Here is a 15,147-nt window from a genome sequence, read left to right on the forward strand (position 1 = left end):
CCTTTAAACCACATACCAACCTCTACCACGACGTTTCAGTACAGAATTTAATTATACTCCACACAAGCTCCAGGGCTAGACTGATGAGATATAAGTTGTTATAAATTATCGTAAATTGCTTTTCAAACATCTGACATTCTCAGTCTCCGGCGTAATGGCGGTAATTGTCGCGTCTCTGCTGACATTTGAGGTGTGATGCAGCATGTGGCGCATACCAAATGGATGTCGATTCGCGCATGATGAAGAAGGTACCTGATGGATATTACAATCAGGATTACCGGATGATGGTGGGAGAGTTTATGTTTACCTGTGAAGACGTTGTTTGTTATGACGTGTTTTGCAAGGTCATCACTGCGTTGACTGGTTTGATCGGGGTGGCAGTCAGTCGACTATAGGTCATTCCTAACTTCTACGTTTCCGGACCTTGAATGTGTCTCGATACAATCGACTAGAGTATTGCAGAAAGTCAACAAACCATTTTTGTGAAAGAATATGGGTTTTTTTCCAGCTTTCTACCCTGAATAACAGAAACGGGTTATATTTGATATTGTACCTTCAATTGTTTTTCAATATAACATTTTCAACGTTTAACGTGTGAAGGTTACTGAAAGGAAGAATATTTCTTGATACTAAAGCATGACGATGTTCATTCTATTTTAACAGACATCAGAGTTTAATGTCGTCTGTCTTTGTTTTCAGCCATTGCGCAGACGACGATCTTCCCGGGAAAATTCGGATGATTACAAGGCAAAACGTGTACGGAGACAGAATGACTCCAACTGTACAATGAGCCTCCGTGGAACTCTCCTTTCTTACAATGTCTGTATATTGGTAAGTGAACAAGTTCTTAATTGGAAATGACTTAAAATATGTACTAAAATATTATGAAAAAAAGGTCTTGACCGATAAACAAACGTCATGATCTCGTGTTCTGGAGATGTAGTCATTGATACATTACGAAGGTCACGGTCGACTAATCGATCTTAGCCCAAAGATGATCAAATTCCTAAGCTTACGTGAAGCAGTCGTACTTACATTGTTTTTGTGGACCCGGAGTCTGAGCTCAGTTGTGACCTTTCTGACTAGGTCATGTTGACCTGACCTTCAAATAGTTGCTTACGCCATGACTACATTCTCTCGATTGTTTTCATGCGGTTGCTATGTTATTCCTGGCAACAGCTTGCTTTGATGCAGCTGTAAAAGAAAAAAAAAAACAGCTGCCAAAAACTGTAGTATTGATGGATCTTACACTTCCAAGCTGATACTGTCAATGCTCACACTGTCGTGGTTTGAACAGTTCATGCATTAACCGATTTTGCTATTTTCTGTGTTCGAACCTGGTACAGTCAAACCAGTGCTAAATAGTATAGTCAGCTCACACGTCAAAACGGGGATCCAGACATTAAAGGCAGTTCCAACAAGCAGATAATACGTACAAAAACCTGAAATACTCATTTCACTCACTCACACATGGTATCCATGCTATCCCATTGCTAGTCTATCTTAACGGCGTGTGCCATATAAACAGATAGCATGAGCATCGTTCGCCTTGTTTGTCCTAGACACACACTCAGTCATATATTTGTACCATCCGATCCTTGTTTTGTTTAGTCGAACTTTGGGGAATCTATTGTGCTTACGAATATCCACACAGTTTGACTTAATGTTCACATAATTATCGTTCATAATAATAATACTAGTAATGCACTTGTTGAGCGCCAAATGTCCAACCGATGCTGCTCTGTGGCTTTTACAGGGTCAGTGGGAATAGGTAGGTTTTCAGTTGTTTCTTGAAAGAGTCCAGTGAAGTGCTGGATCTAAGGTTGATTGGAAGACAGTTCCAGAGAATAGGAGCGTTGGCTGAGAAGGCTCATGTCCCCATGGCTGTCTTGGAGTCTGGCACTGAGAGTTGGCATTTGCTCTGTGATCTGAGAGTTCTGTTTGGTTGGTAGTGATGGATGAGGTCTTTGTGATATTGTGGTGATTGAGGATCGTTCAGAGTGGAGTAGGTGATGTACTCTTAAACTTGTTATGTAGAGAGTTGGTTGTTTGTGACACTTGTTGTTTCCCTTCCTGCTGTAGGGCATTTTGATGGAATGAAACAACAACTGATTCAGCATACTATGGCATGAGTTTGGGTTTCCTTTTGCGGCATGGTATCTCAGTGCGCTTGTACTAAAAACCGGCATTAGTCAGGGCTAGTAAATGCGCAGCAATCACGTACGTACGTACGTACGCATTCCCAAGTGAAGGTCGAATGTGAGTGAAAAACATCTTGAAACGCGATCTTAAAAAGCATTTCCTCAAGAGCTCCCTTACCCCCAGCCTCACTTCACCTCACCCTACAATGGCCAATATGAAAATCCCCAAAACAATTAGTACCCAACTTCATCTTCAAAGTTAAACTCACCCACTATTATAGGATACGTCTCACCCACACTAATAGAAGGCGGCACGAAAACAATTGTTTGGATAATATGAAGCAAATCAAGTTCCGTGTCCCACGATATACTGCAAACGTTTATATTCAGACGAATTCCATTAAGGGCTTTCATACTTCATAGCGGTAATATTGGAATCACCAGCAAACGGTAGATGGAACAGTGCCTGGTTTTATGTATGGTTAGGGAGAATATATTGAAGTGGCCATCACCATCATCCGAATCCGTTACAAATTCTGCAAGAATTCCTGGATATTAGTAGAAGAAAATGCACATGTTTCTTTCCTTGCTGAAAAGTAGACGACTCTTTGGTTGAGTCCGACGAACATAAAGCTGTTGGAGATCAATACACCAACCATTTATGACAGCCTCTCTGAGAAAATTGCTTAGCTGTCCACGATAGAAGGTTTTATGCCTGGAGCGTTTAGTCCCAGATCTCGAATAAAATATAGGCAAAGCTATAACCTCAGAATTTTAATTGCCAGCGATTACACGAATAAAGCATGGTGGTTTGGGAAAGGGCGATTGTACAGAAATGATCCTAGCGATAGAGTTTTCATTGAAATTCCTCGACTTCTCGTCGACTAGGTCCATAGTAGGAGTAGTTGTTTGAGCAGGAAAATGGCAAGATGATTTATCAGTTCAAACATTACTCGCCCTTCATTCTAAGGTTCGGCCTGGAGTTTAACCCTCCTTGATGAAGAGGAACACGATGTCTGATGTTTTGTGTTCATCAGAATGGCGGGTCTTTCGCGCGGTTTATCCGTCAAATTTCGTTGCGTGTTCCCATCCAGGGCTATTGTTCTTCATTAATTGAATGTCTAGGACGCTATAAGTAGACACAATATGCCAATGCTGTATCAGCCAGCTTGTCGCACAATCCAAGTCTGTTAACTCTCTATTTGGTTCCATGCCTCTTCAAGAGATTGTTCCACATCAAGTACAACGTTCAAAGCAAACATATTTGGCACCGTTGCTCCAAGCGTGAATCACAGTCAAGGACTTAACGTGGCCATTGGCAACCTATGCTGATCTTCCAACCATTGGACCGCCTCCGTGGTGTAGTGGTTAGAGCGTCAGCCCGGAGAGCGGAAGGTCGCGGGTTCGATCCCCGACTGCGTCATACCAGAAGACGTTAAAATATGGTACTTGTTGGTCCCTGTCTGGCGCTCGGCATTAATGGGTATATCAAGGACTGGTCGGCTCGGAGTCAGTATGTGTCTGAGTGCTTCACTGCGGCATGGTATCTCAGTGGGCTAGCACTATAAAACCAGCTTCAGTCTGGGCTAGTACAAGCAGGCGCACATACACATACACACGCATGCATGCACGTCGTCATATGAGCGAAATATTCTCAAGCACGACGTTAACCCCAATTTCACCTCACCTCACCTTCGACCATTGATTAGACAAATATGAATCATATTACTAATCCTTAGTAGTGTTTTCTTCCAACTGATCATATTACTTTCTTGAGGTACTTGTCAGTTATGTTTTTGATGATCTACCTTCGTCGTCATCTGCATTGAAACATCATAATTAGGTCCGCCCACTTGTCTTATGGTTGTAGCACAGATGCTCCGATTCAATGAGTCACATGTACCAAAACCTCAGATAGGAGGTATTATAAAACTTGGATGGGGATCGGTTTGCAAAATATCGGTTTGGCAAAACCTTCTAAGTGAATTGTCAATAGTTTTTTCTGTTTTTGTTTCGCAATATGCCGTGAAATTAACAACATGTGTTTGACATTTACTGACATCCCATAAAGTCAAATTGTTTTTAACAAATATCTTCCTACTTTATTAAATTCAAGAAATCAATATTGACGAACAGTGTGTAGTCTATGCACATCCTTTATATATTTCTTGGCAATGTAATATCGTCCAACCAACCGCGTAAAACATCATAACTATTATGGACTTACGAGAAATAGTGAAGATTGTCAACAAGGCAAATCGCCTGGAATTTGATCCTATTCAAGAGTCACTTAAGACTGACACTGACGAAAATAATCATTAAGAGTAGTTGTAAAGGAAACATGTTAACAGAGAAACCGCCCTATGTGTCCATCATGACTAGGAAAGTTCATCATATATTAACAAGCCAATCCACTTAGTGAAAATACTCCGTCTTTTAATTTCCTTAATGCTATCTTCCTCAAAACATGTCATGTTTTTGAAGGCATGCTTTAAACTTAAAATGAATAGAACTGTTGTGTTCAAAGATCAAGGGCAGAGCGTTGATCTGTTTGAAAACACTCCCTACTTGAAGCTGTTGTCATCTGTCGCATTTCAATCATCACAAAAATATTTCCTGTTTGTGATTTGATGCACGTGAACGTTTATTCAAAGCGCATGACTTCATCTTATAAAAGTATAATTTACTTAGCTACCTATGCATTTAAACATATTGGTAAGATGTACATACAGACCTACCATATCATTACTCGGGGGGGTCAAACGATAAATAATAACTACCTATCTACTACTTACAATATATTTAACGTCAAGAGACCGTCCCCAGTTGGTTTTGTTCATGAAATAAACATGGGCAGAGAATGTCGGTCTCTTATTAAACGTACATAACCGCTCTGTTGAATAGTATATGCGTATATAATGGCGAATCCGACACTGCCTTAAACGTGAACATCTCCTTCGAAATATGTACCGAGATCTTGACTTAAATTTAATCATCCGTAGCCGTATGCACTTGGTGAACTTGTAATAATTGAAAAGAACTTAAACATCATTTTCCCTGTTTATTCGCGAGGGAAAACAGTTGTTGAAACGTTAGATTTTTTTATTTGATTGTGGTAACTACATATTAGTAAGGTATGAGTGATTTTGTAGCCGATGTGTAGTTGTTGTAGTTTGTGTCGTTGCTGTCCTCGTTGGACTCCACATTTCGGAAACTAAAATGCATGAATTTGAAATCTCGCATGGATAATCCTGCAATGGGATTTTCTCGCATTTTTATACATTATCCCTAATGGAGCCATATTGAAAAGATTACTAGTCCGTTACTCGGTCCTTTGTGTGCAACATGATTGATTATTTTCAACCGTACTATGACCTCATCAAGCTCAAATCAAGTGAATCTTGTAAAATTTCCATTGTTCTCTCTGAAGCTGAGATGTATTGTAACAACAGAAGCATCTCCTTCAATTAGCATGGCTCGTGAACATCTGGGTTAAACTGGACATAAGCAGCCTCTGCTTGTTGGAAGAGGCGACTAACAGGATCGGGCGGTCAGGCTCGACGTCTTGGCTGATACAGGCATCGTATTCCAATTGCGTAGGTCAATGCTCATGCTGTTGATCACTGGATTGTCTGGTCCAGACTAAATTATCTACAGACTGCCGCCTTATATCTGGAACGTTGCTAAGTGCGGCATTAAACAACAAACAAGACTATCAGAGGCCCAAATAAGCTTCGTATCCGGGTAAAATACGCATAGAAAATGTCCAATTACGCATTGAAAAATAATTGTTGCGTACCAATTACGCATTTAAAATGTTGGACACGCAAAAAGTTTAAAACAAATGCGCACGGAATATATTTATAAAAATCGCTTGCGCAATGAAAAAGTCATCGATTGCTGTCAAGTTGTACTCTTAGTATAGGACAAGTGTTGTACTGTCAGTATAGGATGAGTGATGTTTTTATGAAATCATTTCCATTATATTGAAGTTTGTTTGATTAGGTATGATATAAGGCAGGACATACCTGCTTAGTAAACGTACTCAATGACATATATACTTAGGTGAGTAAAATGACTGAAATACGCACATATTTGAAAGCAGTGGGTAACGGAAAATGAAATACCCACTCAACATTCATAATACCCACTCCAAAAAAATACAGTGGGTACAGTACCCACATGAGCTAAATCTTATCTGGAGCTCTGCTAAGACAACATCATTTGGCGTTATAGATATATGAAAAGCTGAGTCGCAGCACTATGTTAAATCTATTTGGATATGACTCTGAAACGACTGTTTACATGACCTGACTGCTTGTGTCCACAGGTTATTGGCTGTGCTTCGCTTGGCGTGGGGGTATGGCTTCTTGTCACCGACTTCGGCGCGAGGAAAGTCACCCCTATTGTGGATAACCAGCTGTATGAAGTGACGACATACCTCCTCATCGCCGGGGGTGGGGCTGTAGCCCTCCTAGCCTTCTGTGGGTGCTGCGGCACAATACGAGAAGATAAATGTGTTTTGTCATTTGTGAGTATAGTATTGTCACATTACTCAAAACGCTGAGTTTAGAGTAATTTTTTATGTGAAATTTACAATGATGGTGATCGCAACATGTTTAGTTGAGGTTAAATGCATAAATGGAACATTATCTAGATGACATTATGTTCTCAATGTAATTCGCCTATTGCTGGTGTCCCCCGCCGTGATATTGCTGGAATATCGCTAAAAGCAGCGTAAAACCATACACATTCACTCACTCACTCAACAACTCAACATGAACAGGTGGTTGGAATGGTCGTATTTTGAGTACAATGAAACCCCATTAATCCAAATACTGCACATTTCGAACATTTGCTAATGTAATATAACTACAATGTATGCTATTTCTCGTTAAAACGTGGATTCGGATTTCATTTGCAACATTGTTATCCTGATATAAGAGGTTTCACTATGGATGTAAATATATACCTGGGTTTCACCGCGAGAGGAGAAATACTCAAGGGTTTCACTGTGAGCCTATGTACATGACCGTTTGGCCATGATTTTGTTGAAGCACTGTTTTTCAGTTATTTACCTTTGGAGCAGCAGTTTACATGTATTTTCTTATTTCAGTATGGCACAACGTTAGCTATAGTATTAATAATACTGGGCGTGGCGTCAGGCTTGTCGTTTTTCTTCCGGGGCGCAGTAAGTATACCTTAAAACTCTGGGAATGAAACAAACACTGAACGCTAACCTCAACATATAATGATGTTATACATTATATTGTATAGCTTATTTCCTATGTAGTATTGCGCAAAGGCGCAGAATTATTACCCCGGATAACCTAAGCAGCCGGTGAGGCGCAAAAAAGTCAATAATCACTTGACTTATCCCATCGGGTACCCATTTTCGGCTGGGGGAACAGAGGCAATTTTCAACAGATTCACTTGGTGAGACTACCTGTATCACATGTGCTTCGTTGTGGGGCAGGACTGAAGTCTTAGAAACTCTCAGGAGTCGAAGCTGCCAGACACGGTCACCCATCAAGGACTCTCCGCGCTCAACGTTGCTTAATTTCATCTGACCGTGACCTGAGCTCCATGCACAGGACCACACACCACCACTTATACAACGTATTGGGGCACGAGTCGTCTGGGATGCTGCAATAATTTATGCAAAGTTGCGTCCCCCGGGCAGCAAGACCTATGATCTTGGGTTCGAATCCCGGTTCGTGTATATCTAGGTTTCTCTGCGCCATAACTTGCCCGTGGGGTTCATCTATGTGTAAAAGGGTGAAAGCTGTGAAATTGCTAGAATATTGCTAAAAGCAGAGTTAAACCAAACTCACTCACTCACCCAAGTATTCGCTCGTCATGCGGAAGGCCTATATTGGTTTCACCACATGACTACAACGTGAAACCCATTTCTGTTGATTCCAATTATGACATTGCTGTAATAGCCTAAAAACGGCGTAAAACATTACTCAGTGATTGTATCAATTGTTTCTTTCAGCTTGCTTCTCACATAAAGTCCCGTATGCGCGACACGTTAACGGAAAAGTACGGCGTAGGTACACGAACGTTACCTGAACACAAGCGCATCACGGAGGCGTGGGACTCCATGCAGCGACAGGTACGGCTCCAGAACGTGGTCGTCGACACATTTCCATACATCATCCCCTAAATGTGTTAACGGTTTCGTATATAACCATTACCTTATGAAATGTAGCATGTTCACCAGAACCTGGTTAACTCGGTGTGAATCCCATTTCTGGTGTCTCCCCCCCCCCTAGTGATATTGCTGGAATATTGCTAAAAGCGGCGTAAAACAATACTCACTCACCCGCTAGTTAATTTGGACGCTATATCGCTCTGTGAAATCGTTCTTTCGGATTAATGTCTCCCTAAATTTGTAAATCCAAGATTCCGTAGTTGTCAATTTATTTACCACACAATTATATTGTGGATCTTCCGAAACGGAGTTTAATTCCAGAAGAACGAGGTTTCATGATGGATTTCTTTAATGAATAGCAGATGTTTCCAAACTAACGGGGTTTCCAAACTAACGGGGTTTAGGCTAACGAGGTTTCCGTGCTAACTGGTTCCTTTACTCGCAAACGGGTTTTCTCGACTAACGGTTTTTGACAGAAAAACATGCATTTAGCAACTAACGGTCTGACAATGTGCTGTTAAGGGACTATCGGGATCTCTTGACGAACGATCTAGATCTAGGGGTTTCCTTTCTAACGTGGTTTACAGACTAACGGGTTTCACTTTAGTTACATTATCCGTGATTTCCCGATCCCTCTTTCAGCTCGGCTGCTGTGGCATCTCTGGCGACAGCACTTCAACCGATTCCTGGGCATTCTATTCCACTAACACTTTGTGGTATATTGAGATGCAGAATGACCGTGAGTGTAACTGTAAATATTCAGTGCAAGTAAAGATTCAAGTAAAGATTCAAGTAAATGTTCAATGCAATAAGTGTTCAATGTAAATATATGTTCAGTAGAAATTAATCTTCAATGCAAATAAATGTTCAGTGTGATATATAGGGAATCTCACCCAAGTGTCATCTGATATCAATTATATCAACACGAGTTGATAAAGTTACAAATATCCGAGGCTTGCCGAGGATATTTTACTTTATCAACGAGTGTTGATATATTGATATCAGAAGAACTGAGGGTGAATTCTATTATCATCAAAATCACTCTTCATTAATTTTCAATGAAAATGTACATCTCTGAACATGGTACTGCCATTACACTTGCAGTGCAGTGATGTCATGGCATTGTGACGTCATCAAGTACGCTGACGTCATAGCATTGTCAGGGCATTGTACAAAATCTACTGTCAAAGCGATATCTCCTAGGAGATATCGTTTGATCTCACACAAGCGATATCTCCTGTGGAACACAGTTTTGGATGATAAATATCAGTACAAAAACATGTTCAGTGTGATATATATCAGTGCAATTAGATGTTCAGTGTAAATGTAGATGTTCAGTGCAATTAGATGTCCATTGTAAATGTAGATGGTCAGTGTAAATATATATCTTTACTTTTAACAAGTCCTCAATTCAAGAACCGTTACGGTTCGGGGTAGAATGAACCTTCAGTAACCCATGCTTGTCGTAATAGGCGGCTAACGGGATCGGGTGGTCAGGCTCGCTGGCTTGGTTGACACATGTCATCGGTTCCCAATTGCACAGATCGATGCTCATGCTGTTGTTGATCACTGGATTGTCTGGTCCAGACTCGATTATTTACAGACCGCCGCCATATGGCTGGAATATTGCTGAGTGCGGCGTAAAACTGAACCCACTCACTCACTCACACCTCAATTCAAATAAATACTCAGTGCAGCTAATTCTTCCTGTGCATATATATTCACTGCAATAAACTCGCTCACTCAGCTTGATTCGTTCGTTGTTTCCACACTGTGTATTCTTTTCCTAATGTAGTGCAAGGCATTTATTACCATATATCTTTTTTCCCATTTATGTTTATTTGAAACCTGTATTTGTAACCCTCACAGTCTTGCGTTTTCATTTTGTTTAGTTATATTTCGCTCAGCATTGGTGCCATGGACTGAAGACACTTGTTCTCATTCTATAGTCCTGTTGCGAGGAATTTCAGAATCCAATACAATTTGGAATTGAAAATATATTATCCATAAACACATCACATGTTAAAGGTTTGGTTAAAAACAGACCGAAGCTGAAGTGTTTTCAAAACGCTTAGTGTCCCAAAGGTTTTATAGAAACAAGGATTTCTTTTTAACTGTAAAAGAAACCCAGTGAGATAGAGCCCTTCGATTTGATTGTCCACAGGAAGAGGTTTGGTTAAAAACAGACTGAAGCTGAAGTTTGTCCAAAAGCTTAGTCTCCCAAAAAGTTTGACAGAAACTAGGATTTCTATTTACCTGTAAGAGAGAAACCCAGTGAGATGGGAGCTCCTCAATTTGCATGTCAGCAGGAAACTGAAAAGAAATTGAAAACCAAACTCCGTCCCATCATACCTCACCCCCTCAGCCAACCCCACCCGCACCCTTCTCTAAACACATGGCGCCAATGCTAGCTGACTGCCCTACGTATCCTTCAGTTCATCTGTTGTGCTCTTTTTGCTTGCTTTTGTTTCGTTGCTTCCCACTAACGTTATGTCTTGCGTGCTGAATTGGCGCGGTCATCAGACAAGGCTCGTTTTCCATCAGAAGGTAAGAAGCTCCAGATGGTGCCGGACAGCTGCTGCCGGGAAGGGGACAAGGCCATCTGCACGGGACAAACCTACTTCCCCGGACCCCCCAACCATCTCAACCCTCAGAAGGAGAGGTTCAAAAAGATAAACCCCACCTCTACACCACAGTGAGTACTGGTCGAGCCTATACTGACTGACTGAGTTTGGTTTTACGACACTTTTAGCAATATTCCAGCTACATCCACGGCGGGGAACACCAGAAATGGGCTTCACACATTGTACCCATGTGGGGATTCGAAGACGGGTCTTCGGCGTGACGAGCCAACGCTTTAACTACTAGACTACCCACCGCCCGATCGAGCCTATAAGCCTGGTTGGTTTGTTGTTTAACGCTGCACTTACTTCAATATTCCAGCAATATGGCGGCGGTCTGCGCCGAACAATCAAGTGATCAGCAGCATGAGCATCGATCTACACCAGCCAGTCAGCGAGCCTGACCACCTGATCCGTCAGCATGGGTTACTGAAGATCAATTCTAACCCGGATCTTCACGGGCTATGATAAAGCTGACCAGCTCTGGAAGCGTTGGGTTAAAAGATACCCATGTGTGGATCATGACTGCGTTAATTTTTTCGTCATAAATTCAAAGGTTTTGTTAATTCGAGATTTGACCCGGGCTGTCATACAACTTGAATATTGATGATTCGCGATGATTTGTAAAAACACCCACCAGCTCCAGAATTACATTACCGTCATGAAGGTAGGCCTTCATAAACCCATGCTTGTCGGTCGGAAGCGATTCGTTTTGGGTTGTAGCGTTGCAGCGCTGAGCAAAAGGGAAAATAATCAGCGCATGCGCCCAGTTTCACCTGGGTTCAGGGGTGTGAAAGAGGATTGGGATAGCCTGGTGGTTAATGCGTTCGCTCGTCGCGCCGAAGACCGGGTTCAATTCCCCACATGGGTACAGTGTGTGAAGCCCATTTGTGGGTGTCCCCGCCGTGATATTGCTGGAATATTGCTAAAGCGGCGTAAACTTTAAACTCACTCACTCACTCTCGAGATGCTGAAATGTCAATCTGACACGCTAGACGCACGTGACCGAGGGGTTAGAGTGAGAGATGTGGAGCGTTTGCTAGAAATAACAGAAAAAATCCCACACTATTGGTAATCTGGATCCTAAAGCGGTTGCTCATCTTGCCCAGTGTTCGAATCCGCCCATGGTCACAGTGTGGGACTTCCAGGTCTGATCTCCATAGTCGTGAAATCACAGATTGCTCTGACAATCATGCTGAGCCTGTGGCTTATGTCGAAATATCATCATCATCACCATCATCATCATCTTATGTTATTCGTTTTTCAGGGCTGTTATGACCAGCTGATGGTTTATTTGTTGACGTATTCCGCCGTTGCTGGCATAGTTTCTGCAATCGTGCCGATCTTTTTGGTAAGTTTAGTCTAAGAGAATTTTTACACTAGTACATAGAACCTCGAAAAATGTGTTTGGTGCTTATCGCTTCTATGGAGGAACAAGTATCATTTGGCTGTAGTTTTAGTCTGTTTTTGAGCTATGACAGTAGAGCTATTCATGTTTTTTAGTCTCTTTTCTACAAGTGAGCCGTATAATATGTTGCTTTCATCAAAACCCCCACCCTCGTCCAAGCTTTAACTCACATTACGTTAAGTCAAGCTCACATCGGACCTGGGTACCATCATGGTTGTTCATCGGTAATTTTACATTTGAACATCTGTGTAGGATTAGTTTGTACCCGACACAAATCGAAGATATGATGGCACATAAGCATAGGGTATTTCTGATAACACGCTAAGTTTATGAAGCACATTCTTGTGACTACAGTCAAATACCTTTGTGTCAGACGTACGATTGTATCGAAGAAAACGTTTGGTTGTGCTTATTCATAGTTTAAACATTATTTTGCGATTGTGCCGAACCTCAGATGACTCTCGAAATATTTACGGTGTTTCCTTCATCTTCGATACAACGGTGTTTGTGTATGTAGCATAAATATTCAGTGGCTTGCAGATATTGGACGAATTGGTTTTCTGCAAGCTTAACAACAATAACCACCCAAGAACATGCTCAAATGATTTTGTTTTTGATTGACATTGTCTTCGTATATTTCAGATCTTTGGTATCATAATGTCATTCTGTCTGTGCGTTAAGAGTAAGTGAATTCGTCACCGGACGACGAGGTAGAGTTATAGGCCTTTGAAGAGTACTTTCAGTCCAATCAGGCAGTGCCTACTTTATGCAAATGAGGACACGTGACACTCAAACGGTAATCATATGATCAAGATATGAAACTGACATGATATGGCGATATTTCGGTTGAAAACAGTTGTCCGGAACTTGTGGATTAAAGGCGTTTTTAAAGATGCAACATCTGTGATGACACAAGTCCGGAGCGGTTATAAAGACGTAAACTACTTTCACAAAGGCGGATCCATGGAACGGAAGGAGTTTTATATCGAATTCATCGAAGCGTTGCCGGGAGTCCAGATTCGGATACTAGTTCCACCGAGCAGACTTGAACAAGGGATGAAGCCTGTTTCTATATTGTGTTTTCAGTATATTGTGCGCTGCCGAACTTACGTATTTACAAATTTATGAATGTATGCGACAATGGAGACTGATGATTGTTATTATTATTATGTGTTTTCAATCCAGTGTTCGTATCCTGCAACATGACGATTCAGAGATTGCTGTAAGCAACTTTTCCCTTACGTTTCAAATCCACTCTTTCTCACATTCCCCAGTCAGTTGCCTTCATGGAAAAATGGCCCATCTACTCGGCAGCCACCAGCGCGAACTTGTTCCCCACGTCTCGAGGGGCTTCCACATCCGGGCCTTGCACGCATGCGCAGAGTGCATATGATAAGAAGAAAGAGTGACGAGGCCGGCAAGAAATGGTACAGCGTGTTTTCGTTTGTTTTCCATTGCTTGTACTCGAGGGTGAGAAGGATTTTTCTTTTCGTAACGTAATATGTTGATTTTTGTTATTCAAGGTTTGGCGTTTCACAAATCGGGCTTTTCTTAATGAAACTGTTTTTCCGGAATAATGTCATTTGTTTATGACATTGATATGCTAGTCTGGTTGCTATGCTCCTGACATCGTAGAGACCGTCAGCAGAGACAGTTAAAACTAACAAACTAACACAACAGTATGTTGGCATATGCGTCGCAAACAAATATGAAGTATAATACTGTCATATCCCCTTGAAAATGTGTAAGCTCGATTCCAGAACTGTATTTGCATTTATTATCCCGAAAATATCAGGCTGTGTCTCCAGCGGAGATGAGGCTGCCATGAAATGAACATTGCTTCGTGTATCATAGTGACGTCATCGGTTTCATTACGTCATGACTCTTGCCTGTAAAGCCTGTGTGATGTACATTTTGTTTATACGGCGGATTTCCTCCCTGTTTATGAAGTATAAAAGCTGGAAGAATGATTGAATGCTGGTAGAATCTAACACTCCTGACACCCGTATTAAATATGTTAACACCCGTGGATAAAGAAATTTAAACTCACTGGACGCTGTCGCTGAAGAATCACGATGGGATTTATTTCATCCATATTGAATTATAGACACCGAATCGTTAATAGTGAACAGTGATAAAGTAGCTACCACACAGGTGATTAGTGTAATATATACATATAGTTTAGTTGGTCGTAACTAATGGGTCGAAGAGATCGGTCGTTAACAATATGTCCTTGAGCTATGACTGTTATAGTATCTACTCACGCAGAATGTCAGAATGATGTTCGATCCTTTAGCCAGTGTCCTTCGACCTGTATCAGATGACTTTTCTATTTAGGTTAATAGTGTGAGGTATTTTAGCATCGGAGAATACTGTTCGAGCTCATGTAGAAAGATTCATTTATTACCTGTCATAAAACACATCTATCATGATAGTATTCCATCGCTGGTCCAAACCATGTGCTTCATCTATATCTCCATGACAACAGCTTAAACGCTGTGACCAATACGTTTTTACATAAATTTCATTTCGTTTTTCAAGTGAATTTGAATGTTTTTCTAAAACTAAGACATTTGACTGTTCATTCTGTTTTCTATTTAAATATTTCCTGTCAAAAAGCCTGATCCGTAATTTAATATGTGCTACATAGCAGTAATATATTATCTGTTCACAAGGGACTTGCGAAATCGGCTGAGGCACACAATTCGATTGCAGAGTACGGTCCACCAGACCTAGCAAAGACCTATGATCGCCAGATTCACCCTGACCGTGTTTGTCCGAAACTTTACCCATGTGAGATGTCACAAAATAAATAGCGGG

The 15,147-nt window shown here is 41.2% G+C and overlaps 1 protein-coding gene across 1 annotated transcript; it reads left to right on the forward strand.

Moving 5' to 3' along the window:
- The first annotated feature begins 210 nt into the window (after window positions 1-210).
- Window positions 211-13,017, forward strand: LOC124277575 (tetraspanin-18-like). The gene is given in 10 exon segments (XM_046713293.1): window positions 211-287; window positions 700-831; window positions 6,472-6,672; window positions 7,258-7,332; window positions 8,140-8,259; window positions 8,941-9,037; window positions 10,846-10,977; window positions 10,980-10,993; window positions 12,187-12,270; window positions 12,970-13,017. Coding segments are annotated over 10 exon segments (972 nt in total). The 5' UTR covers window positions 211-218.
- The last annotated feature ends 2,130 nt before the right edge of the window (window positions 13,018-15,147 follow it).

The sequence above is a fragment of the Haliotis rubra genome, unplaced genomic scaffold (genome assembly GCF_003918875.1).
Source record: "Haliotis rubra isolate DU_JTF1 unplaced genomic scaffold, ASM391887v1 Scf2234, whole genome shotgun sequence".
Taxonomy (NCBI): Eukaryota; Metazoa; Mollusca; class Gastropoda; order Lepetellida; family Haliotidae; genus Haliotis; species Haliotis rubra.